Below are 26,686 nucleotides of genomic sequence, written 5' to 3' on the forward strand. Positions count from 1 at the left end.
AAATTTTAACAAAAGAACTGTCAGAGTAGATTTAATAGTGATGGACAGTCTGAGTTACTTGTTCCAAAAAGTAGAAAAACAACAAACTGCGCACCCCTGATGTTGTATTAATTTGGCCATATGCTCTCCAGCACAATATCACTTTAATATATACTGTAGCTTGGCATCACATAACCCACACAAACTGTGGCTGATTTTTCATAAATATGGAAAAAATAGCCATATTAATATGCTTCTGAAATTAACTGTTCTCAAAGTTAGTATACCTTTGCTGTATCATTTCAAGCTGTACTGTATAATTTCAAGCTGAAGAAGGCCAGAATCAGGGTAAAAATTAAATAACTTTACAGAGGAAGGCTAACAAACCCAGGAAACTTTCTCATGTCTCCTATTTCTCATGTCTCCCAGGAAGATACAGGGATATAGATATTCCCAATACAGCCAATGTTTCAGAAGAAGTCAGTTTCCCAAACCTCATACACTTGAAAATGTCAACCTGTATAATTTAGAATATAAAGGGTGAACTATGGAGTTTATCTGTATGGGATCTGACAATAACACCCTGTGTGATGATCTAAAGACAGGAATATGTGAAAAGTGTTCATTGCTGTGATGATAGATGAGAGATGAGAGATGCTGAGAGATGATAAGATACAACCTTGAGGAACTCCTGTGCTCCGGTTGATTTGCTGAGAGATAGTATCCTTCAGCTTCACCAACAGCTTCCTACACCAGTAGCCAATAACTCAGAGTCTGGTTAATACCTACAGTATCTCTTCTAGCTTATCAAAAAGCTTAAGAAGGGTGATTGTGTTAAAAGCAGAACTATAATCAATAAATAGGATCCAGGTATATGTGCTGGGTGCTGCTAGGTGTTGAAATACATCATGGAGCCCCGAGAGACTGCACAATCCACTGACTTGTTTGCTGTTTAGGCAAACTGACATGGGTCCAAGTGTGCACTGGACAGGAAACTATGAGCTGCTCAAACACCTTCATAATGACAGATGTCAAGACTACTGGTCTGCAGTCATTGATGGAGTTCACAATGGATTTCTTAAGTACCGGTAATATACTAGTCATCTTAAAACTGTGCGGTACCTTTGCCTGCTTACGAGAGAGATTGTAAGGTAGATCTGTAAAAACAGGAGGAAGTTGACTGGCACAAGATTTCAGTGTAGCTGTTGGAATAAAGTCGGGCCCAAGTGCTTTTCTTGTTTTGTGTGTTGAACCTACATTAGAATTGATTCAGCTCATTGCCACCATCTCAGTTTTTACAAGCTGTAAGTACTGTTCTGTTGACTGCTCCAGCAGTGTGGCTACCACTTGTCTCCTTTTCCAGGAGAATCACAGTCTTTTTTCTCAGCTGGGGAAACAACAGTCAAATAATCATTTTTGTTGATGTGTTCTAATGGAAAAACAGCACAAGGATGACAAAAACAAAGGAAAAGCACTTAGCAGAAGCTCTAGTTCTGGGCTGCTATCCCAGCACACTGGTCACCTGATTTCCCCACAATTAGTTTATTACAGGATTTGACAAATAAATTGAGTCTCCCTCTCAAGTCAAATGGCCAATGTCACTTGGTGACCACATTGGTATGCACATCTCACTCTCAGCCAAGACTTAATCTCCATTCAGTTTTGGACATACTCCAATCCCTGAGCACCTTCCAACAATAGTAAATTCCACTTTACCAAAGGAGAATTCAATGCTTTTGGGAGCCCCGGATGTTTCTACACCATTAATAATAATAATAGCTTACACTTTTATAGTGCTTTTCTAGACACTCCACTCAAAGCGCTTTACAGGTAATGGGGACTCCCCTCCACCACCACCACTGTGCAGCATCCACATGGTTTTGCCAACAAATTATGTTGTTTTACTGCTCAATCAGCATGCATTTACCAAGTCATGAAGCCACAGTGTTTTTTTTTTCACAACAGGCTATGGTTCTGATGGCTTCAAAGCAAGTTGAAAGCATTGCAAACAACACTTACCCTGTTCAATCAAAAGATCGTCCTTCAAACCCATTTGCCTATCGCAGGATAAGTATTGGTGAGGTCATATTTGTGTTCATACTGGTAAATGGATGCTTTAACCCAACAGGAAACTTTAATGTTTTAAATAAAACTTTAATATTGATGTCAAAATGACTATTGTTAGGATTCTGAGACTTGTTATTCAAACTGTTAGGAATAGCTTTAATGTATTAAAAGAGACAGCAAAGTATTTATAGAAAAGAATTAATTCAACAACTGATAGCCCTTCATTGCTTATGGTGGGGGGGGGACATCAAACCATTTAAACAATGTGAAAGGTATTGATTCTGGGCAAGGTTTGTGCCTCATATACACAGGGCAGAAGATGTGACAGCACTCTGGATGGGAGATCACTTCATCTCACACACAGCCACAAGCACAAGCGCACTGGGGCAATTTAGAGAGATTAATGATGCTACCCATCATGTGTCTGGAAGGCAGGAGGAAGCTGGAGCAGGAAACAATCATCTATATTTTAAGAACAGAATAATCATCTATAACAAACACAAATGATCAGAATTCAGAAATGATTTGTCACTAAATACTCAAAGCATTAAATTATTAAATAACTGACTCTGGCTTCCTCCCACAGTCCTAAAACATGCTGGTAGGTTAATTGTCTTCTGGAAAATTGTGTGTGCTGTGTATCTGTCTTTGTATTTTGGAGTATATTATTTTATTTGCCAGGATAGGCTCTGACTCCCCAACTACCCCGAATTGGAAGAAGCTGCTAGAAAATGGATGGATTTAATTAATGTGACTATCTACAGTACGTCAGAGAAAACATGATGTAAGGGGACACCCAAACTTCCCAGCCTGCTCCAGGTTTTCTGGAGGATTTTTGTCCTCTTTGTACTCTGGAAGAGCCACCAATCCCAGAACCCCGTGCTGCCGGCGTTAGCTGTCATGATCTTCCGAATGTCAGCACTCTCAGCCCTAGTGGTACATGTGCTCTGCATTGCTGGAGGGACTCTTTAGGCTTAGAAAGGCATTTCAACTGTGACTCTAAGGTAAGAAAATAATCAAGTGCAAGTATAATAAAATCAAAGAAGGATATAATTTGTTGTTAGAAATTAAATTCATGTTCAGTTGACTTACCTGGGAAAATAAAAGAATAAATCATCAAATGTAGTCTAACAATGCAGATGCTGGTGCTACAAAGATGGCCGAACAGGCATTCTTTTTAACATAGGTTAACTCTTTCTGGGAAAACTGGGCACAGAAAGTTTCTTCCAATGAAGGGACAGAAAATCAAGTTGAAATCAAGTCCAGATCCATAAGAGCATAAACAACGATTCAAATGAGAGGAGACCATTTCCTCCATATACAATATTTCAGTGAAGGACAAATTAGCATAGTATCACGAAGCGTCTTTCAGGCAGACAGCACAATCCAGAAGGGAGTGAGAAAACATGGGGAAAAAAGACCAGGATAGGGGCTGGAAGAATAACAGGGGGCATGTCCAAGGTGCACTGGTGCTCGGGGGGGGGTGTCCATGGTGAACAAGTCCAAGGGAGTCCGTTAGAGTATCCTGGGAAAGCCAATGTCCAAAGCCGGGTGATCCATCCTGACACAGACAAATGAAGTTAAAAGCCAGAGTGGGATCCGGCAAGGGGTTGGGGGAAATAAAATGGGGTTACGGGGCCAGGTGCTACCAGTCCCGGACCCAGATGGTCAGGATGCCATTGTGAAGCCTATGCCATCGAGTCGCTCCTGGACTCGCGGGTAGGCTTGCTTCCAGACATCCATCTTCCAAAGCTGAGCCTAGATTGGTAGGAACGTCTGGCTTTTATAGGACGGGGGCAGAAACCGGAGTCAGGTGCAGGAGATAAAGAATAAACAAGGAAGGGCTGGAGCATCCTTAAGAGGAGGGGTTTACGATCATGACACAGAGTCTAAGGTTAGAAAAAACACCCAGTTAGGGATTTGAAAATCCATAAAATTTGGACTTCAGTCATGTTAATGGTTGAATTCCTAATGGATAAACTAAGTGTGATACAAGAGTAGTATTTTCAGAGTTTTATGGTTGTGGAATTTGCAATATTGCTTATGGAAAATCATTATACAATCTTTTTCTTAAATGGTGCCAGACCAAATCTCAAAAACACAACTTATCCTATATTTATATTCCCATTCATGATGAAAATTTTAATTTATTAGTTCACAAGTTTAGGGAGAATTTCTATAAATTTTGCTTATATCTTAGTATTTCAACCAGTGACATTTGAGCATAGAATGTCACAAAATGCATGTGTTTTGAAGTATTAATGTTTTATTTAATGAGCTCATGAAGCATTTCTGTGGCTATCACTGAAATTTTGGATTAGTATTTCGTTGTGGGTTGTGGAATTTTGGATATTGCCTATGGAAAACCTTATACAAGCTATTTCCTCAGTAATTCTTGACTTAAAATTTGAGGCAAAAATAACAGTGGGTTCATGAACTCAAGATGTCTTCTTTTCAGAGAAAGTGTATTGGACAGAATTCTGTACTGTTCTGTCACCCTCATGGCCTGGTGTTTTGGAGATAAGTTTAGGTCTAACTCAGACCGGAAAAATTAGATTTCTTGCATAAATGGAGAGAGATGAGAAGCTAGTAGTCAACCAGTGAAAAATGAGTTGGGTTACAGTTTTACAGTATGACATCACACTTTGGGGATCAGGTTTCTTCTGGTACCCACTGTAAAGATCCCCAGTTGGTGGATTTTTCTTTGGGTGATGGATAGTGACCTTTGACCTGTGGTCTTGGGAAGAAACCACCTATAGATTGGCTGTAGCCTATCTGCACTATATACCATTACACTGATCAGTTTTCTTACAGCTTTATGATGTCTCTTACCAGTGTGGCCTCTTTAGCTACATTCTTGAGCCATGATACAGACAGGCACCAGGCTGCCTGGCCAAAGCACACAAAGATTATTAAAAAATCTTTAGTAGCACTTAATTGTAAGTTAAATAATGGTCCATAATGCTTGACTTGAAGCCAAGTACTAATCATCACACATCTTATATTGATGTTCCCTTTTATAATGAAATTTTATCATTAAGGGGATTTTTTACCCTAATTCTAGATTCAATTTTCAAATTCAAATATGCTGAACTGAACAAAATAATACAATCCTTTTCCAGCAAAATGTTTTTGATTTGGTTGAAAAACCCTTTCGCTGCATGTGTTTGGAAGAAATCATGTTTTGTTTATGAGTTTATAAGCATTTGTTTTACTTTCTCTGATGTCGTGGATGAGTATTAATAATGCCAGCAGCCATTAACCTTCACCTGGCAACCCACTGAAGCAAAACAGGTGTGAGTCTGGATGGGAGACCTCCTGGCAAAAAGGTTGCTGCTGGAAGAGGTGTTAGTGGGGCCTGTAGGGAGTATATGTCCTAATATCTAGTATAAGGAAAACTATGTTGTTAAAAGGCACCATCCTTTGGGTTGAGATGTAAAACTGAGGTCCTGACTCTCTGTGGTCATTAAAAATCAGGGTATTTCTCAAAAAGAGTAAGGGGTGTTACCCTGGCTTCCTGTCCAATGTTTCAATCATGGCCTCCTAATAATCCCATCTCTATGGCTTCATACTCTGTTCTCCTCCTCACTGATAGCTGATGTGTGGTGAGCGTACTGGCTCACTATGGCTGGCATCACATCAACCAGGTGGTGCTACACACTGTTGGTGGAAGGGAGTCCCCTTTACCCGTAAAGCGCTTTGAGTGGAGTGTCCAGAAAAGAGCCATATAAGTGTAAGGAGTTATTATTATTATTTGAAGTAGTAATAGTAGTAATACTCTTTATTTGAACATACAGCAAGCTTAACAAAAGTAATACATTATTAATACATTAAAACTGAGAATATTTACAGTTAGCCAATTTCACTTATCCCCAACTTAGTAGTTCTGACACTTGCACTTTAAGTATCCAATAAGCTTCTCAATGTAATTGGAAAATTTACTATATTTTCACTATAATTAGATAATTTAATCTTGTGAAGAAGATTCATGTCCTGCTTTCCTACAGTCTTTTACAATGAAGTAGGAGTGGGTGTTTTTTAACATTTCTGCTTTTATGTTCAGCAAGGTACAGTTTTAAAGGTACTTTTTGTTTAACATAAGTCAGCTACTGTACCCACAAAGACATGTCAATATATACAGTATATTACATCTGTAGTGTTCCAAATAAAACCTACAAATTAAATTCATTCTATTCAATATGTATGAGAAAAATATTCAGTATTGTGTTAGGACCATACAGTACATACAATATTTCTGTTGGAGGGGTGTGGCAACCATGAATGAACTTGGAAATTGTCACGTCCCGCAATTGCCCTCACAAACGCCATTATATTCCAAAACCCACTGTTTCACAATCTCTTTCTTAACAAAACCCATCACATTCTCACAAGCACCAGATTCCACAGATTCTCACTCCTGAACCAATTATCCAACCACATCCCTCTCCCTCCCCTATTTAAAATTCCCTCACGCACCAAACCCTGTTCACTATTGAAAAGCCTTCTTTAGTGTTTTCTAGTGTGCATTATTTTCTTGTTAGATCTCTTGGTTTTTGGACTTAACTTTTCCCTTTTGATCTCGTCTCTTGGACTTTGCCTTTTGGATTGTCTTCTCGGTTTGTCTTGGCTCTTTCTGGTTAACTGATCTCTAGCTTCGCCTATCGACCTTGCCTCTGGATTGCGATTTTGGATTGTTTGCCTCTGCATCCCGGATAGCTTACAGCTACGCAAAGGATCCCCAGAGAACTACCTGCCAGATCCCTGACAAAATATTATGGGATTAAATCTTAAAATGCTTTTCACTAGGTATTTGTTTTTCATTTCCCTGACACCAGTGGACCCATTTTTTCCTGTTTTTGACATTTTGTAAGCAACTCTTTGTTACTTGGATCCCTAATACTAGGGAGAAGTAGGTGGAAGTATGGAGAGCCGCTGTTGATGTGTTAAGGTCATTGTTGCACTGGCTGATTGTCTGACTTAATTTTATGGCCCCTTTGGCTAGAAAACACAAAGAGGGGGCAGAGAACGAGGGTTTTCTGTGGTATTTGTACCATTTTATTTTGTATTCATCTGAGTTGGACAACTTGATGGTACTGTAATACAATTGTTCTCAAAAACTGTATGTCATATGCTACATAAGCGATGTTAAGCACTGGCAGCACAGAAGTTGCCTTGCATGGTGTTTGACATAGCCTGAGCTTCCAATGAGCATCAGAGTATGGTTGCACTGAACGTAACCCATTCTTTGTTAATTCTGTGTCCAAACTACTGATAATGAATAAAAATGTTAATTTGTTTGAGTTTGGCTTTATGACAGCAAAGGATAGTTAGACACTAGTTTTGTTTAAAAGACATTCAATTACCTTACTACCAGCTGAGATATTTTAAAAACATATAAAACTATTATTAAGTAATTTGCTTTTAGCAGTCAGGATATCGAAGAGGCCAATATATGAATGATATATAGATGATAATAATATACTGCAATAGTGTTTGATATTAATCATTATTTAAACATATAATTAACATTAGTGTTAAAGATTTACACAAAACTGCTGATTGTTGTTTAACAGAAATATGCTTTTTAATGTTACTATTTCTTTAAATTTCAATTTGTTATATTTTACAAAAATATTTAAAAAGTCCCCAGAGCTGAAGACAATTTTGGCTCTTTCACAAAAGCCATTTGCTCACAGTGTGATTAATTTTTCCTTATGTTTTTTCTTTATTAATGCACGTAACAAGATGTTTAGTAAAAGTGATTCCTGAAGAATAGGAACAGAAGCAGGAAAGTTTAGGAAGGAGCTCCATTGCTTCAAAATGTCTGCACTTCCTGTTGGGCCACTTCCATTAATATCTGCATTTTGATGGTGATATAGTCTGAAAGAAAAGACAGCACCTGTTAAGGTAAATGACACTATTTCCATGTACATGTGAAATTTCATATATGAACCAATTCCAATGTCCAAACCCTCTGAAGCTTGAAATAACTCACCTGCAAATTTTAAGATAAGATAAGATCACTTTATTAGCCATATACAATCTCTTGTATTAGGAATTTGTCTTTTCACATATCCCACCTTGCTCTCCATGAGTCACACAGACAGGGAGAGAAACTTGGGGTCATAGCACAGGGTCAGCCATTTATACAGCACCCCTGGAGTTAAGGACTTTGCTCAGGGACCTAATGGAGTAGGATTCCTCTGCCCACCACAGGATATGAACTGGCAACAGGCACAGAACCTTAGCCACAGAGCTACCCCGGACTCAGCTATTTATTAAACATACCTGAATACAAAATAGTAGCTGTATTGCTGCCCATGTTCTCTTGAAAAATCCCACAACACTTGTGCTGCACATCAAGATTCCAGAATATCAGATTTTGACCCCATAACTTTTTAATGTCTCAGCCATCCTGGTGCCAGTTCCTTGGATACTTCATATAGAGCAAAGGGATTCATGTTACCATGCCAGATTTCACACAGAATTAAAAAAAAAAACATAAGAAAAACAAGGAACATACAGTATGGAAAGCTTTAAAATCTCTAGGTAATAACATCTTCAGAGTAACGAAGTCTTTAATTACTTCACTCTTCAATAATCATTCATCATCAAAACCTCAAGGAATCTTTTTCTGGCACTGAACATTCAGCTAGTCGTGGCCTATGAGGAGGCTAATATTTCAGTCAGACCTTATATTCATGTAGTTGACTAACATGCATTAGACTAGTTTTACTAGATTAAGTCTATCTCTTTAGAGTTGTCAATACAGTTTTATGTAACCAGCTCCAGGACGTATTTCTGCAGCCATCTACTGTTAGTGCACTGTGGAAGAGACCAGGGGACTGTGATGATCTGTATGTTAAACTTGGAGTTTAAGGGCTGGACCTAAAGCATCCTTCTCAAAAGATAAGTGAGGCTGAGCCTGGATCAGAATTGGGATGGGTTTTGCCTATGGAACGTCAAATTGCTACTGAAAGCAGTTTTGGTAGGGTCGATAGACAGTGCTCTTCCCTCTAGGCAAGAAATTCCAAATCAACGTCCCAGTACAAAGACAGGTGACAATATGCTGTCTTTTAGATAGAAAAACAAAGTCCTGGCTACCTTTCAGGTACTATTTGAAAGAGTAGTGGTATCATTGGCCATCTGTTTGGATGCCATATTAACCATTCTTAATCTGTCGTACAGATCATTTGAATAAGCTCAGTAACTTTTACTTCTCGATGCTATCTGCTTGGGACTACGTGGTTGTTGCAGGGGGTGCTGCACTTCAGTCAGTGAGCATCTCAGCCCCCTCCTTAAAAAAAAACAGATTTGATTTTAGAGCTTGGTAGAAAAATACTACATAAATGCTAAGCATTATTTGTAGCAATGAATGATTTTTGTCATTGGTTGTTGCTGTTTTCTTTATATACTGTACATACCGACAGCCTTGCTCCAGCTCTTGGGTAATCTCTGCCGATGAACAGTGAGGTAGTAGACTGGCACTCCAGAGAGGGTGATGGCACAGCTGATGCCAGTGTTCCAGGGGTCTGAATAAAGAGAGAGCCCTACTATGCTGAATGAAACCACTGTGAAGACCACTGCAATGACCAGGGGTACCTATGATGGAACCAGTACAGAGAAACATATCAGTGATTCAGTGATTCATATCAGTGCAATATACAATACAATTTCAAAATGACTTCTCTTTGAGATTTACACTTAACTTTGTAGTCCAGCTTTTTTTGCCATTTTAATTGAATCATGTGTCAAAGAGAATGATGTGATAATAATACCAATAATAATACAGAGCTTTGAATTGGTTCTGGAAGATGCATTGAGGTTTTATAGGTGACTCCAGAGCCTGTGACTTTTACAGTCTAAGGTTTGAAACTCCTTCATTACAGGCAAGCCCTCTAGTTCAGTTTAACACCTACAGTTTGAAAGAAAATAATATGTTCATCTCAAAACACAAAGCTTTAGATGACTAACTGAAATGTTGAAACTTCTAAGATGCTGTTGCAGAATATATTAGACCAGAGCAAAAGAAAGGAGGAGGAAACATTGAGTACTGGTGTAAATATAATGGGATTATATTTAGGACAAAGAGCTGACATTTTACACTGGCTTCTAGTTAACATTTGGAAGAAAGAATGGCCATTTGATTTACAGTTTAAGATGCAGTTAGCTACTGGACAGAGTTGTCATGATCGTTAACCCCTCCTCTTAAGGACACTCCAGCCTTTCCTTGTTCTGTACTCATTCCCTGCCTCTGGTTCCTGTCCCCCGTCCAATAAAAGCCAGACGCTCACTCTGTTCCGGGCTCTGCATTGGTTCCTGTGCCAGGCGAGTCCGGGACCTGGAGCACCTGGTCCCGTCAAGTTTTTAGTTCCTGTTCCTGTTCCTGTTCCTGTGCCAGTTCTGACCTGGTTCCCGTTTTTAATCCCCTTTGACTTTGTCTCGGATGGACCGCCCGGCTTGGATGTTTTCCCCAGCCACACCTCCCCCGAACACCAGCGCACCATGGACACACCCCCTGTTTCCATTCCTGACCCCTGCATGCTTTTTTCCCCGTGTTTTCCTCACTCTACCCTGGATTGTGTCATCTGCATAGGGTCCCGAAAGGACACTTTCGTGACAGTAGTGATATCTCAGTCTCTCAGTTGAGAAGAAAATGTTGCTCTTGCTTTAGCTTTTGTCACCTTAAATGGACGGGGGTGGTCAGGAAACCTGTAGCGATGGACCAGCAATCCGAAGGTGGCCAGAGCTATGAAGAACCAGCGTGAGAAACTGTAGAAGTTGATGAGCTGGAAGAGGTCCCCTCGCAGGAGCGTCAGGACCACCAAGGGATACTTAGAAAGAGCAGAAAATAGGCATTGCTTTACAACACTCGCAGAACCATGACACATTATACTGAATTTATACAGACATGGTGTGGGTTGGATACTCATCCATATTGCTTTTCAACTGACCTTGGCAAGGTGTTGTAGGCCACATTGATATTATAAGCAGGTCAAAGACTGTTAAACACAATAAACCAATATTTTTAATCTGATTTAATAAGACGGGGATCTAGAATATTTTTTTTTTATTTTGCTTCTGGTATACAAAAGAAATGGCGTTTCCTCCTCAAAAAGAATACATTTTCAAGTTCTACAAAAAGTATTACCTCAGAAAGCCTGTTACTAGTCAGAATTGTAGTTTGGTTTTGATATGGGATTTATTGTGGAATTGAAGATGCCTTTTAAAATAAAAGGATTTAATTGTTTCTTTTATGATATATGTGAATGCATCAAGCTTGAGTATTCTCAGTCTCATCTAAGTCGCTAGCTTCATTTTCTTCTGCTCTCCACATGTCTGTATCAATAATTCCTATTTTAAAATCACATATTTAGTATTTTCCACTGGAACAGGCAACTTTTAACCATGCTCTGCTTTCTGGGCTTTAAGTGAGTGTTACAGAGTATTTGAATTGATTGTTACATTACTCTTGTACATTACTCTTGCACTGAATTGCAGACTGTAGAAGTATCGGCAGCTATGAGATCCTCAGTTGTTAAACAATATTGTATTTGTTATGTATTCAACTGTATGCATCATGTGCATCCCATCAAATATAACACTAACCGGTTTCAATTTAATTTGCTAAATGTCATGGACGGAATATTTCAGCACACATAGGCTCCAGCCTTAAATTTCTTTGCTGGGATTGGTGTGTCTTGACATTTTCCCATCAAATATAACACTAACCGGTTTCAATTTAATTTGCTAAATGTCATGGATGGAATATTTCAGCACACATATGCGCCAGCCTTAAATTTCTTTGCTGGGATTGGTGTGTCTTGACATTTTCCATACAAAACTGGAAAGAGTGACATCGCTAGGAAAATCTAGACATTGTGTTTATAGTTATAGACAAACAACCTATAGAACAGCTACCTGATCCACCTGGTGTTTGTTAATTTAGCACCAAGTTCTTATTCAACTTCTGCCTCTACAGAATCTTTGTGTAGTATACTTTCTATTCTTATTTCTCTGTCCACCAAATGTAACTTTCCCGGGTGTGAAGACATTTCTAGGGTAGGCTTAGAATCTCCCTAAAAGCTGCTAGTGAATGATGCATGTCTGGGTGTTAGCAGTGGGATTGGGTGAGGGGGGGGTGACTGTACCAGCAGCAACACCGCTGGCATGGGCGTCTGTCGGCGAATGTGAATCATTGAGAAGAGCAGTGGCCAGTGTCCCTCCCGCGAGCCCACAAACAGCATCCTGGAACGGGAGCAACCACAGAGACAGAGCTGCCACACAGCACACTGATCAGAGGTGCAACCACACTGGGGCGCTGACCCCCAAGACCTGGTTTGAAATAAACTGCACAAAGTGATTCTACTTGAATCCGTCTTTATTCAAACTATACAGTATAGACAGAGTCTAGGTTACTGTGGGTAACTGTTCTGTCTGAAACCCTCTTATTATTTTGTATAACGTTGATATTGAAGTAAAAGTATCAAAATGTATGGTCAATTGTATTGTTAAGCGCCTTGGGGCAACCTTGTTGTGAAAGGCACTATATAAAAATAAATTGAATTAAATTGAAAAGAACTTATTATTATTATTATTATTATTATTATATTTTTTATTTTATTGTTATTCAGGAACATTGATATAAAATGAAGGAGCAGAAAGACATTTCAATGTAGACCAAGATAATCTGTAAAAAGATCTTTACTTCATTGTAAAGATTAACCTTTATATTGAAGTTAAGGTTAATTTCTAGTGGATTCTTGTGCTGTGGAAAATGTTGAAACGAGCAGGAGCACTGTAAAATATGAAAGATGAAAATATGTAATAGGTCTGCATAAAGAGGGAAGATATGCAATGAGGGATGTCCTGAAGCTTCTCTTCTGCATGCCAGGAAAGCACAGTATGAGAAATTACATGAAAAATTTATTTATTTTTTGCTTCTGAGAAAATTGTCCCTGGTGTGAGTGTGTGTGTGTTTGTATCTGACTGTGCCCTGCGATGGACTGGTGTCCCACCCAGGGTGTATTCTGCCTTGTTCTCTGGGATGTTTGCCGGGATTTGCTAACCTGTATTGAAATGGCTAGAAAATGGTTATAGCCTTCTAAAGATGGATAGTAGCATTTTAAAGAATAAATATGAAAAAAATAGTATTGTCATGCTTTCTCAGGTGGAAATGTGAAATAATGGAAAAAGGAATCTCCACTGAGGCAGTATGAAACTACTATTTATTAATACAGACTCATTTTTACTTTTCCAGACCTTAAGTATGCTTCCTGGGCTGTAGTCTCTCACCTCGGTGCTACAAAGAGACCCCCATTCAATGCCCCCAGACAGGAGATAGCCACCAAGATGGGCATCACAGTGGAGAAGCCATGGAGTGTCCTGTCAGCAAAGGTCTTCCACCAACAGAGAGAAAACATTTTACGATTACTTTAGCATCTTTACTTTCAGTGTCATTAACCCATGGAAAAAATATTTTGTGAGTTTGACCAACCATCTAGACAGGTGTAGTCTAAATAAAGTCTCTGAGATGTCAGTTTATTGATAAAGTAAAATGTAAAGACAGTCTATTGAATAATAATAATTTGTACTTGTGGTGAGACAAATATAGAGTAAGTGCTGCCAAAGTCCTCCTCTTCAGAGGACATCACATTTACTGTACAGCTTGCTATAGTTTAATATCACAGATGGCAATAAAATAAGAACATTTTCAGCCACTTTAACTGCTGAGCATATTTATATTGAAATAAATTCTCTCTTTTTATAAAATACCGCAAATAAAGTAGAAAGATGTCAGCTGAGATACGTTTGTGAGCAGCATTTCTGGCATTACCAGCCTGGTGAGTTATCTGAAAGAGCCCCCAGGTTTCTGTAAATGATACTATGGACCAGGAGTGAGCATGAGACACCTCTGTTGAATACAGACCACAGCTACAGCTTCGGAAAGGAGGACCTCTTCGGCTGTCATCACTGCATAGTAGGCAATATTAATCAGCACGTAGGCTGTGGTGACTGTGAGCATGGAGACAATGATAGAAAGGGGAATGGTCCTGCAAGAGAAAAAGAGGGAAAAACATGATACACAAAAACCTGCTGCTACCAAGTATATGCTAGTTATATTTAGTCTTTCCTCCTGACCACAAGGCTGTTAGTGTGTTACAATTTCATTCAAGGCAAGCAATATTCATTTTTAATTCTATACTTTCACTCTCATTTAAACCTAGTACTCAGTTCTCCAGTCTTCCAAGCTACCCGCATCCTGTCATCTATGCTGGTGATTTCAATTGTCAACACACCAACTGGGGCTATCGAAAGAGTACACAGGAAGGCGAGGCCCTAGCTGACTGGGCATCCATTCAAGGTTTAACTCTGCTGTTCGATAAGAAACAAGCCAACACGTTCTTCTCTGCCAGGTGGCAAAGTGGAACAAACCCAGACTTGGTGTTTTTCAGCTCAAGAAACAACCACATGCCTTCACCACAACGCTCAGTGCAGAGCAGATTTCCGAACTCGCAGCACAGACCAGTAGTCACTTTCCACCCAGCACTTGTGACACCAACTCCAAGTCGTCCATCTGCTTACTGGAACTTCCGAAAAGCAAATTGGACCGAATTCACCAAAGAAACCAGCTCCTTTCCGCTTAAACTTCCAGATCCAAACTCAACTGATGTTAACGACTCGTACTCAAGGTTCTGCCATATGATTATCTCCACATCTAACAATCATATCCCAAGAGGTTTCCAAAAGATCTACGTTCCCGGCTGGGGCGAAGAATGTACGAACTTAGCCTCTGAACTTGAGTCAGCAACCACAACAGAAAGAGCGCAATCCACCGGCTTGGCTCTAATAGAATACCTGGATAACAAAAGGAAACAAGAGTGGAACAACACGGTCTCTGAAATCGACATGAAGCACTCCAGTAGAAGAGTCTGACAAACCATCAACCGACTGACTGGCCAAAGCCATTAACCACAAATCCAAAACCAGGTCAAGGCAAAAACGTCGCAAAGGTGCTTGTTGACAGTGGCAAACCAACCCACATAGACAAGCAGTTTGCCAGGAAAGTTAAACAAGAGATTCACGACAGCACAGTCACAGCAGCTTCACCTATCCTGGACCGATTGCAGCGATTTCCACCCTCGAGGCAGGCATTTTTCAACAACTGCCTATTACTAAACAAAATGCCTAAGATCTGGAGAACAGCAAAAGTCATCGCTATTCTTAAACCAAACAAACCACTTGAGGACCCAAAAAGCTACCGGCCAATCAGCCTCCTCTGCATCACCTTCAAGCTTATGGAAAGGCTAATATACAACAGAATAAGCTCTATCGTAGACACGCAGCTCCCAAATGAACAGGCAGGTTTCAGGCCAAATAGATCAACAACCGACCAGGTCTGCTGTATGGTCCATGATATCGAACAATGCTTCCAAGAAAAAAAGAAGGCAGGTGCTGTTCTTTTGGATATAACAGCAGCTTATGACACGGTCTGGCATAAAGGACTCATACTCAAACTGCTTCGTTTCATCCCAAACAAGAAAACGTCCTCTTTATCCAAGGACTAATCTGTAACAGATCATTTACCTTAACACGGTGCAACGACACCTCCAGGAAATTTTACCTTAAGAATGGTGTCCCGCAAGGCTCGGAGCTGGCACCAATGCTGTTTAACATCTACACAGCTGACCTGCCATGTACAACTGCCAAAAAGTACATATACGCAGACGACACCGCTATTATGCATTGTTGCTCCACAGACATCAAAGCAATATAAACTACACTATCGACTGACCTGAACAAGCTGAACTGCTACTTCAAAGACTGGAGGATAAAACTTAGCATCACCAAGACAGTGAGCAACATTTTCCACCTCACCAATCACCTTGCTAACATAACAATCAACGTCAAGTGCGAAGACAAAACTATTCCATTTGAGAAAAGCCCGAAATATCTAGGAGTAGTCCTTGACCACTCACTGACCTTCAAGCAACATCTCGAACAAACAGCAGCAAAAATCCAAGCAAGGAACAACCTCCTGCGAACACTAGCTGGCACTATCTGGGGTGCAAATTTCACCGTCTTATGCACCTCTGTGCTTTCTCTAGCCTTCTCGGTAGCTGAGTCTGCTCTCCTGCCTGGCACAACAGCAGCCACACGAAGAAGGTAGACACAGCCCTGAACAACAGCATGCGCATTATCACCAATTATCACAATTATCAACAATGGTGCTTTTTGTTCGTTATTCTTATGCTTTTTGTCACGTTATTTACTCAATTACTTGATTATATGTTATGTTATGTTATGTTATGTTATGTTATGTTATGTTATGTTATGTTATGTTATGTTATGTTATGTTATGTTATGTTATGGCTATTGTGTTACTGTCTATTGTCTTATCTTCTGTCCTATTTATATACTGCACCTGAGTGACTAATGAGAAACACTTTTCATTATACTATGCACCTGTGTACGTTTAATGACAATAAAGTTGAATTGAATCACCGGGTGCATTAGACCTACGCCCACTGAACTGCTACCGACTCTTAGCGGCATCTCTCCACCAAATCTTCGCAGAGAATCAAATTGCTCAACCTTGTGCTGAAAGCCTCAGATTACTCCAACCACCTGCTGCATGATGCCATCTGCAACCGTAACACCACGATCCTCCGACTAGAAAACCGGCACTCACCTTCTAACACAATGAGGTGCCTTATGAAAGAAGCAAACATCGACAATGGCACTAACAAAAAGTGGCAAGACGCGTGGAATAATAACAACCACAGACTGAAACAGTTTATCGACAAAGCATCTAACAAACCCACTGGAAATGACCTACCCAGACAAGCCTGGGTCAAGCTGAACTGACTAAGAACCGACTAATGGCCGTTTCCGGGCCACCCTACACAAGTGGGGTCTCACTGATGACCCAATCTGCGAATGCTGCGACAGCAAGGAGCAGAGAGACGGCCGACCACATTCTATACTCCTGCCCTTGCTTCAGGTGCCCTGGCAACTTCACCGATTTGGATGATGCCAGCCGCGACTGGCTGCGGCACCTGACTGTGACAATATAACTATGTAACTTCTGCATGTTAAGCTCATACGAATAATAATAAATAAAAAAAACTCTCAGTTAAATATTTCTTAGACCTGCAATGATACTGAAAAAAGCAAACTTACTATTGAATTACTTCTGCTAGCAGCTAAAAGGAGCTGTCTTCCAGGTGCTACTGGTTTATTACTCCAGGAAAGACAGGACGGTGCTAACAACGCCAGCATTAAAGGAGGTAGGGTGGAACTCTGCAATGTTTCATGTATTAAGCAGCATTATTTTAAGTTGTTGAAAGGCTGCACAGGCATCTCTTGCAGTTTTATGTGATGAGTTTTGCAGTTGCATGGTAAAAAATACAAAATTCAGTTAAACCTGCAACTCATAAAAGAGCATATACTGTATATATCCAATCATGTTGCCTTGTGAAACCATAACTTTGTTTTTGCTTAATTTTCTAAGATTGAAATTAGACAAAAAATGGAATTGATTGGTTACCTATTGGGATCAATGACCTCCTCTGTGACAAAATTCAAATAAAACCTTCAAAGAGAAAGAGAAAGAGATAGAAAATCCTTAGATTAGCTACTCAGTTGTCTCAGGTCACATTCAGGTTCTGCAGTAAAGTTGGGTAACGGTGAGACTAATGGCTCAGCAGTTCCTTTACATCCCAGGATCTTATACTCAGAAAACAAAGACAGTATAATTAATAAGATTTTCATGCCAAAGGCTGTAATACAATTCATAAAAAGGACATTTGATACATTAAGATTATGCTAAGCATTTGTAGATTTATAAAACACAATACCCTTAAAAGGTTACAGGTTAAGAATGTAAAATCAGAAACAGAAAATGTGATTCAGTTTACAGTTAATACTCAGATGCATTTTGCAGATAAGTTTGTATACTATAAAAAAATTAACAAGAAAGAATGTATTTTATAAAAGGTAGGAAGGCTCATACTTGTGTTAAGAGTTGCTACCAAAAGGACTGTTTCTAATGGTACTATTGAGGTATGATGCACAGCAAAAAACCAATTCAATAATGAGTGAAATTTTCCAAAACTAGTGTGTACTGTACAACCATTGAAGTCTTGACTTCCACAAACTTGTGTCCATCTAAATTACACATAAGGAATGCAAGCCACAAAGTCAGCAACTTGTGTATCTTGTCATAGTGACGATCAAACAGATGCTTTGCAGCTGCCATCTGAGAACAGTTATGGGGGCTCTGTCCCTGATCCAGCTGTGTTTGCCAGTGCTGTTACACATAGATGCCTTAAACAGGCTCTTTCAATTACCATTGTCTGACATTGAAATTTCTTAGAAAACAGAAAAAAGAAACTGCACTTTTGAGACAACAGTTTCGTGGAACATTCTGTCTTGAAGCAAACCCAACACTTCATTGCATTCATCAATAGATGATCATGGCATCATTATGTATAGGACAGATACTCCCTTGCTAGGCATTTATGGCTTGTCAACTATTTTAGTTGTTGTACCTTATGTGCTCTGATGAAAAATACACTTTGCACATGCAGCTCAAAGAATGAATGCTTGAATACTTTTCTTTGTCACGAGCTGTCATGTGAAAGTTGTGTTGTTGTAGTACCTAATACATGTGAACCACAAAAATTAACTGGACCACATATTTAGAAATTTGCCATGTTTGTTTAGTACAGTTTGTTTTGGAGGGTGGGGGGGGAGGGGAGAGTCTATATGCAGTTAAAAACTTAATATCAGCACACTATGCCCTTATTTCACTATTCAATGTATTTTATATAGCACCTTTCACAACAAGGTTGCCCCCAGGCACTTAACAAAACTGTGTGACAATACATGACATTACAATACAGAAAGAGAAAAAGTCAGAAGACAAAGGAGAAAAAATACCTCTAGGTGTCCAAGGTCAACAGGCTGCCTAACCCCTCTGGGCTTTCTAAGATTATACAATTCATAAATTCAATTTGACTAGAACATCTCATTTAACCTTTGCTAATATGAAGTTTTTGAATAATTAAGAACAAATATCACAGGCAAAAAAACATAGATTAAGAAACAAAATGTATTATTCTCCATAAATTACTGCATTGAGTTACAGTGACAGGAAGTTAATACTTCAGTCAAATAAGGTCACTACTGACTGCATTCTTTCTGCTTTTGAGAAAAAAAATTGAAAAGGGGCACTGAAGACATTTTTTAACAAAAATTAGCAGCTTGGCTCTGAATCACAAAACTCCATGAAAGTTCAAATAAATTAGGGTATCCTTGATTTAGAGCTCTTAACGCACTCTCTTCAATTATGTGGAAACTATCAAAAGAGATTAATGAATATTTTTAAAGTATTTACTGAACCTAGTTGGGCCATATGGGCTCCTCTCATCTGTAACCTTTCTTATTCCTGTATGGATTCAATGTCTCTTTAAAGCAACAGCCCCTGTAGTTGGTAAACTGCTCCAGTTAAACCAGTATGTAGTTGATTGGAAGGAAAACCCTCAGACGCACCTTCCATCAAGGAACAGGATTTTTACATCCCTTAATCAAGGGATCATTGCCTAAAAGGCACAAGTTGCCTACTTACACAGTAGTTGCTTAAGACAGGTAATTTAAGTAGGGTGCATCACTGTGAGACCTCCTTTTTTGTAGTTATCAAAAGAGCTATGAACTTTACATTTACGCACGACGTTTCTGTCTGTTATGTAGTTTAATGCTGCCTTTGAAGGGGAAAGTCAGGGACATTCTGTGAGGTTCATGAACTATTCGAAAAAATGAAAAAAAGCAGAGCTTAAAAAAGACAGACTTATTAATAACTCACTTATTGGAAAACCACGTTTTGATTATGAACACCAGCTACAGTGATGTATACATAATAGTTCAGATGACATACCATCCTGAGTACGCATACAGTCCTGAGAAGAAGGCCAGCGGCACCTTGTCAAGGGCCAGAGAGCTGCTGTCAAAGGCGTCCTTGAAGTTCTCTGTCTGTCCTGAAGAGGGCGGCAAAGTACACCACTCAAACAGCGTTATCTTCTGAATGTATTGCAGTTGCTGCTAATTTTTTAAAAAAGTTTTTAGATCCTTTAAATTTGATTTTTTCTTAAAGCAAGGTGTCTTAAAACCTTTTGTCTCATGGAATTTGAGTATTTTGTCTTCAGTATATTACTTCCAGATAAAAAAAATATATTAAATACCTCACATCCTTTCTGCAAGAGGGTTTTCTAGCATAATTCTCAAATGATAGCCTTAAGGAATGCTGTGATGGTCTGTAGCTTCTGACTGAAAATAACTGACAATAGCATGTGGGGACTGGAGAAGGGAATGGCTGCCTTGTAGAAATATGACATAGGATTTCTTTTTTTTCCTGCAATGTAATGTGAAATGTCAGAAAAAAGGTTATTTCTTAACTCATAAGCAGTGCATTAATTTTGTGATTGGATTAAAGATCTAAGGACACATGAAGCTCCCAAACTGTTGTATTCTTACCTCTGGCGAGGGCGATTATGCCTGGGATTATAATCAACACCAGGGATACCATCTTCAGTAAAGTGAGGGTGATTTGTGTACGCGATGCCCAGTTTACACTCCAGCAGTTGACAGCCACAACAAAAGCTGAGGGGAGCAGAGAGGGCAGAGAAGTTTAGACTGAAAAGGACTGACAGCTTGCTCAGATCATTAGGCCCACATTAGTCAAATAGAGCAAACAGAGCCCAGAGCAGAGATTGTTTAGCACAGGCCTTTGTACAGGTTTTAAAAAGAATTTTAAATCCCAGGAAAATGGATTTTCAGTCTAAAGACCTTGAAATAGAGAAATTCTTCACTGAATCAAGTGTAAAAATGAACTGATTCACTTAAATCAAAAGAACTCACATGGAATGAAATTCAGAAGGCCCTGTTGGCCATTTGTTTTACAAGACCAGATTAAATTATATTTGACCCCCTCCATTGACACAATGAGAATGCACTATTTGACGGCAGCTTTGTTTTCTCCAAAGGCTTCTTGCTTCTACCACGTGGAAACCTACCACCAGGTCTGGACTAAAGGATTTGTGATGTGGGGAAGGGTCTTAATTTTGATATAATACACTGAAGATGGAAATTTCACTGTCATTCAGAATAGGAGTCTTCTGAAGGAAATTATCAGCTTTTATTGAAAGACTGACATGCACTTATGCGTTTTTTGCAGTACATTTTAATGGATTATTCCCAGCATACAAATTCATCATCAGATGCTGGTTGAATCAGAAATCTGGATTGATGGGGAAGGGGTGGAGGGGTATTATTCTTTGTGAGGTGTTTTTTTCTTCCCTCAGCCTGAGAAACATTTAAAGACGTGAATCCCATATTACTCACTGACACCCAGGATGCTCATCAGTTTCACCAGGATGGTGGGCGCTGGGCATGGGGTGAACAGGGGTTCCACAACATAGCGCCCAAATGCCAGGGCCACCACAGAGGTCACAGCAGGCCTGGAAAGAGATCACAGGGAGATCAGTGGAGGAGCTGTCGGACATAAGGAAGAATCTGCTAATGTAACAGATATACAGAGACATTTGTGCATCTTTGTGATGTGAACCTGACTTTATGAACTCTGGGAATTATCACAAAAGAAAGTAAGATCAGTCATTAACTGGAGGAGGTCTCTCTGCTTGTTTTGTTTGCAGCAGTTAATCAGTAAGGGAATTTCATCCACTCTTCATCTTCATCTAAAAGCTGCCTAGGCGTCAGTTTCAGCACTGCTGGTTAGCACTCAGAGGCATTTGTCCAGAGGTGCAAACAGGCATCACTGCCTAAACTTTATTAACTTCTTCAAAAAATGAAACATTATGCAATGCTTCAATAATCAATCTACCCTCTATCTCTCAGCAGCAGTCTTTAATCTCTAATGGGCCAAGCTGTCAAAGTTCTGAGCATAGCGAATCACATCACATAATTCCTTGCTTAAAAATGCTTATTGATATTAAACTGTAAAAATAAACTAGAAAAGAAAAAAATGAATAACATGAATGTCATAAATCTCCGAGGCAGGCTTCAGGATCTTCAAGGCTCTGTTCAAAATCAAATTTCTCATCCATCTCATTTCAAGGGATAGAAAATCTGAGATATACAGTACAAGCTTTTTAAAATTGCAAAATATAACATTAAAATTAGGTACTGAATAAACACTATCGATGGGTAAAAAATATTTATCTCTGCAGTTCCACGTAATAGATGCATTTGTCTTAAATGTGAGTAATAGGTTTGTAGTTTAAAATTTTAAGGAAGACACCACTGAATTAACAGAGTACCATGAATTAAATTCATGTAATTATTGGATTAACTAGATCCAAGTGTTTATTGTGATGTTGTGATATATGTGATCCGAGTGATTGAAGGTGCAGGTACTGTACAACTGTTAAAGGCTAGATGTAGCTTTATATGTTTTTTTGTTCTTTTAAAAAATGCTAGATCTATCCCCATTATTTTTAACAAGTGCTTGGCTGAATGGAAGTCGGAAAATCTAGTTGCACAGACCCATCTTGACATTGCTGTCAAACGCAGAACAGGATGTGAGCAATGTTCTTGCTTTTCAGAAAAGAAAATGTTTCCTGTGTTCTGTGACCAGAGTCTGACCTATTTCAGCTCATTACCACGGAGGTGAGGCTGACCTGATCATTATAAACTCTACCCAGAGGCGCAGGAAACCTGGCAGGGGCCCCAGAGTCTCCAGGAGGTAGATGTAATGGCCTCCAGATTTCTTGAAGCTTGTACCCAATTCTGCATAGCAGAGGGCCCCTGGAAGGCACAAGCAAAACACGTCAGCCACACAGAGGTGTTTTCACAGATCTCCTTGTTACTGGGAACAATTCAGAAGACATCAAAAGAAAGAGTTGTTCTTTTTTGTCTCTTCCTTTTTCAACAAAAGACTTTCAAATTCCATGTGATTTTTATTTTTAAGCAACCCAGATCTGACGTTAGCATTGATTGAAAATGCGCCTGGCTCATGAGTAGCCCAGCCCCATTATCAGCAAATGAGATGTAAACACAACGCATATCTGTTTCCAAAATAATAATAATAATAATAATAATAATAATTGCTTACACTTATATAGCGCTTTTCTGGACACTCCACTCAAAGCACTTTACAGGTAATGGGGACTCCCCTCCACCACCACCAATGTGCAGCATCCACCTGGATGATGCGACGGCAGCCATAGTGCGCCAGAACGCTCACCACACATCAGCTACCAGTGGGGAGGAGAGCAGAGTAATGTAGCCAATTCATAGATGGGGATTATTAGGATGCCATGATTGGTAAGGGACAATGGGAAATTTGGCCAGGACGCCGGGGTTAGACCCCTACTCTTTTCGAGAAACGCCCTGGGATTTTTAATGACCACAGAGAGTCAGGACCTCGGTTTTACGTCTCATCCGAAAGGACGGCGCCTGTTTACAGTATAGTGTCCCAGTCACTATATTGGGGCATTAGGATCCACATGGACCGCAGGGTGAGCGCCCCCTGCTGTCCCCACTAACACCTCTTCCAGCAGCAACCTCAGTTTTTCCCAGGAGGTATCCCAAAATGTGCACCATCTGGCATTCCAGTCTCTTTCAAGGCACAAGCCCACAGCACCAAAAGCAGAACTATTGAATGAAGGAGAGATGAACCTGTCACTGATTAATCTGCATGCTCCCAGGTGCATGGCAGGCCATATGCCGGCTTGACTAACTTCAGACCCACAGATCCCCAACAGTATCTGGCCAGTTGCTTCCCCTGGGAAACTTCAGTCACAAATTACTGAAAACAGAGCCCAGGTTCTGGACTGTTTATGATGTGCAAAAGTCACTTGAGAGTGACTTGACACACCAGAGAGTCACTTGACACACTCTTGCAAGTCCACAAAGGCATTTTATTTAATTCCAGTGGCTCTGGATAGTAGGTTTAACTGATGCCACATTAACCAGACTTTATAAAAAGCCTGGAATATATCCTGATGAATATTGTTTTTTGTGAATATTTTTGTAAAAATGCTCTATGAAGTATCCGTAGTGGGTTAATCACTCTCTTTCTCTCTTGGCCTGGATTCATAGAGAAAAGTTAAAGTCACATGGTTGTAAAAGTCAATTCACCAGTTTAGAGAGAGATCTTCAAGTCAGTGAGTTAACCGGAGAAAAATGACTTATGGTCCAGTTTATATGTGGCGACATTAACAGTTTGTGATTGGCCAAGATGCTATCAGATTTGGTTCTGGTACCCACCTACAGATCAATTATTGGCGGATCTGTGATTGTTGGGAATGATTCAACCTGGAGACGTGCAGGAACCCATCTGCACTATACATCACAATTTTATGAGGTCTTTTATCAGAGGGGCCTATTCACCACATTCCTCTGCATTTAGGGAGAGGCACCAGGCTGCTTGGTCAAGGCATAGAAATAATTAATAACACTTAATTAATAAAGTGAAATAATAGAGCATCCTGTAAACTACAACTACAAACGATCCAGCAGCCATATCACCCTGCAGCTCACCACTGGTAGCCCACTGAAGCTAAGCATGTGTGAGCCTGGTCAGTACCTGGATCGGAGACCTCCTGGGAAAAACTAAGGTTGCTGCTGGAAGAGGTGTTAGTGGGGACAGCAGGGGGCGCTCACCCTGCGGTCCATGTGGGTCCTAATGTCCCAGTATAGTGAAGGTGACACTATACTGTAAAACAGGCGCCGTCCTTCAGATGAGACGTAAAACCGAGGACCTGACTCTCTGTGGTCATTAAAAATCCCAGGGCGCTTCTCGAAAAGAGTAGGGGTGTAACCCCGGTGTCCTGGCCAAATTTCCCAATGGCCCTTACTGATCATGGCCTCCTAATAATCCCCCTCTATAAATTGGCTACATTACTCTGCTCTCCTCCCCACTGATAGCTGATGTGTGGTGAGCGTTCCGACGCACTATATCTGCTGTTGCATCATCCAGGTGGATGCTGCACGGTGGTGGTGGAGGGGAGTCCCCATTACTTGTAAAGTGCTTTGCGTGGAGTGTCCAGAAAAGCGCTATATAAGTGTAAGCAATTATTATTATAACAAAAATACCTTTTCTGTTTTGAAGGGATATGCATAGTTAAAATTAACAAACCTTTTATGTTTCTGATACAAGCTTTTTACATCTCATGGCCAGAATGAGAGGTGAAATCATTGTTCCATTTTTTGTCACCTTGGCTAAATTTGTTAACAGCACCCTTACTGCTTAAGGATTTCCATTTATACAGTATGTTAAACATGTTGAAGCCCACAGAACAATGGTGGTGTTCCACAGGTGAACAACAGGATAATTTTCTTGCATAGTGTTTATAACATAATGGTTCAATGCTTTAACATGTAGCTAAATCCACCTTTTTATGATTTTTCATTAGTCAAGAGAGCAAAAAAAAAAACTACATTTTTGCAACTATTTTTATAATTTAAATCAAAGGAGAACAACCTGAACACTAGACTAGAACTACCATACAAAGTCTGCTGGTATCGCCACTCACCGAAGGTGGACAGTATCCCAGAGAGCACCCAGATGATCAGAGACAAACCCACGTTGCCACTGTTCTTGAGAACACCTTTGGGAGCAATGAAGATCCCACTGCCCACCACAGTGCCGATGATCAGACAGACAGCTCCCAGCAGGTCAATCTTCTTCCTCAAGTAAACAGTTTCAGCTCCTGACTTAGCTTCACTTTTATTCCCCTCCATGTTTGCAGAATTGCTCCAAGGAAGAACATGCACTCACACTCCAAGGCTGTGTTTTTTGGACTATGTGCTGCACAGTCGCCACAGTAACCTATTTTGGGCCAAAAACAAAGGAAGCAGTCTTCTCGAGTTGCTCTCGCATAGTTAATCAGAGACGTCTGAGGGTCAAACTGCTGCCTGTGTGCGCGCAGCTTGTTGAGAGAGAGAAGGCCACCCAATGGAAAACAGCTGCCTGACACTACAGGCCCCCACCTCCTTTTTTATTCCTCAAATACTGTATCTGTGGACTGAATTTGGGCACTGAATTCTGAGAAAATATTTTTCATTAAATAGGCCTAGGGAAGGATCGCAGGATTTCTTTTAAAAAATCAAAATCAATGACAATCACAAGTCATGACATGTTTTGTAAACAAAATAAAACCTGTCAAAAAATTTATATTTGATGGAAGATGGCTTCATATATTTCCTTATTACACAAAGTCCTTACTATCTTTACAGAGGAGGATTTTTCAAATGCACAATCATTATTTTATTTTTACATCCACATATTTGGATTCACTGTGAGCTTTGTACCATTACAAATGGGAACAAGGGCTTTCCTTCAAGATGTAATTTTATTAAGCCATCATGCTCCGAGTACCACAGAGTCAATCAGAAACTTAAAGTCAATCTCACTAACATTACTGCTCAAAATACTATCGTTTCTTCCATTGTGTGTGTATCTCTCATTATTAAGCCGGTATCTCCAATAACATCCTCAGAGCTGGAACACAGCGTGATTCTGGCTAACATGCGACAATGAAATGCACATTGTGTCTTACAAAAGTATCCACCCCCTGCCAAGAACAGGGGAAATTAATGTGCGTTAAGAAGGACAATG

General features: G+C 39.9%; 1 protein-coding gene across 1 annotated transcript; it reads right to left on the reverse strand.

Moving 5' to 3' along the window:
• Positions 1-5,831: 5,831 nt before the first annotated feature.
• On the reverse strand, positions 5,832-26,254 carry LOC102699090 (cystine/glutamate transporter). The gene is made up of 12 exons (XM_006633694.3): positions 25,602-26,254; positions 22,743-22,869; positions 21,448-21,563; positions 20,581-20,706; positions 19,985-20,084; positions 17,597-17,641; positions 13,976-14,099; positions 13,342-13,445; positions 12,198-12,294; positions 10,731-10,880; positions 9,471-9,648; positions 5,832-7,926 (listed from the first exon to the last, which is right to left on the reverse strand). Exons 1-12 carry the CDS (start codon positions 25,807-25,809, stop codon positions 7,862-7,864), a joined length of 1,440 nt encoding a protein of 479 aa, XP_006633757.1. The 5' UTR covers positions 25,810-26,254; the 3' UTR covers positions 5,832-7,861.
• Between the last annotated feature and the right edge of the window lie 432 nt (positions 26,255-26,686).

Source organism: Lepisosteus oculatus, chromosome 7 (assembly GCF_040954835.1).
Source record: "Lepisosteus oculatus isolate fLepOcu1 chromosome 7, fLepOcu1.hap2, whole genome shotgun sequence".
NCBI lineage: Eukaryota > Metazoa > Chordata > Actinopteri > Semionotiformes > Lepisosteidae > Lepisosteus > Lepisosteus oculatus.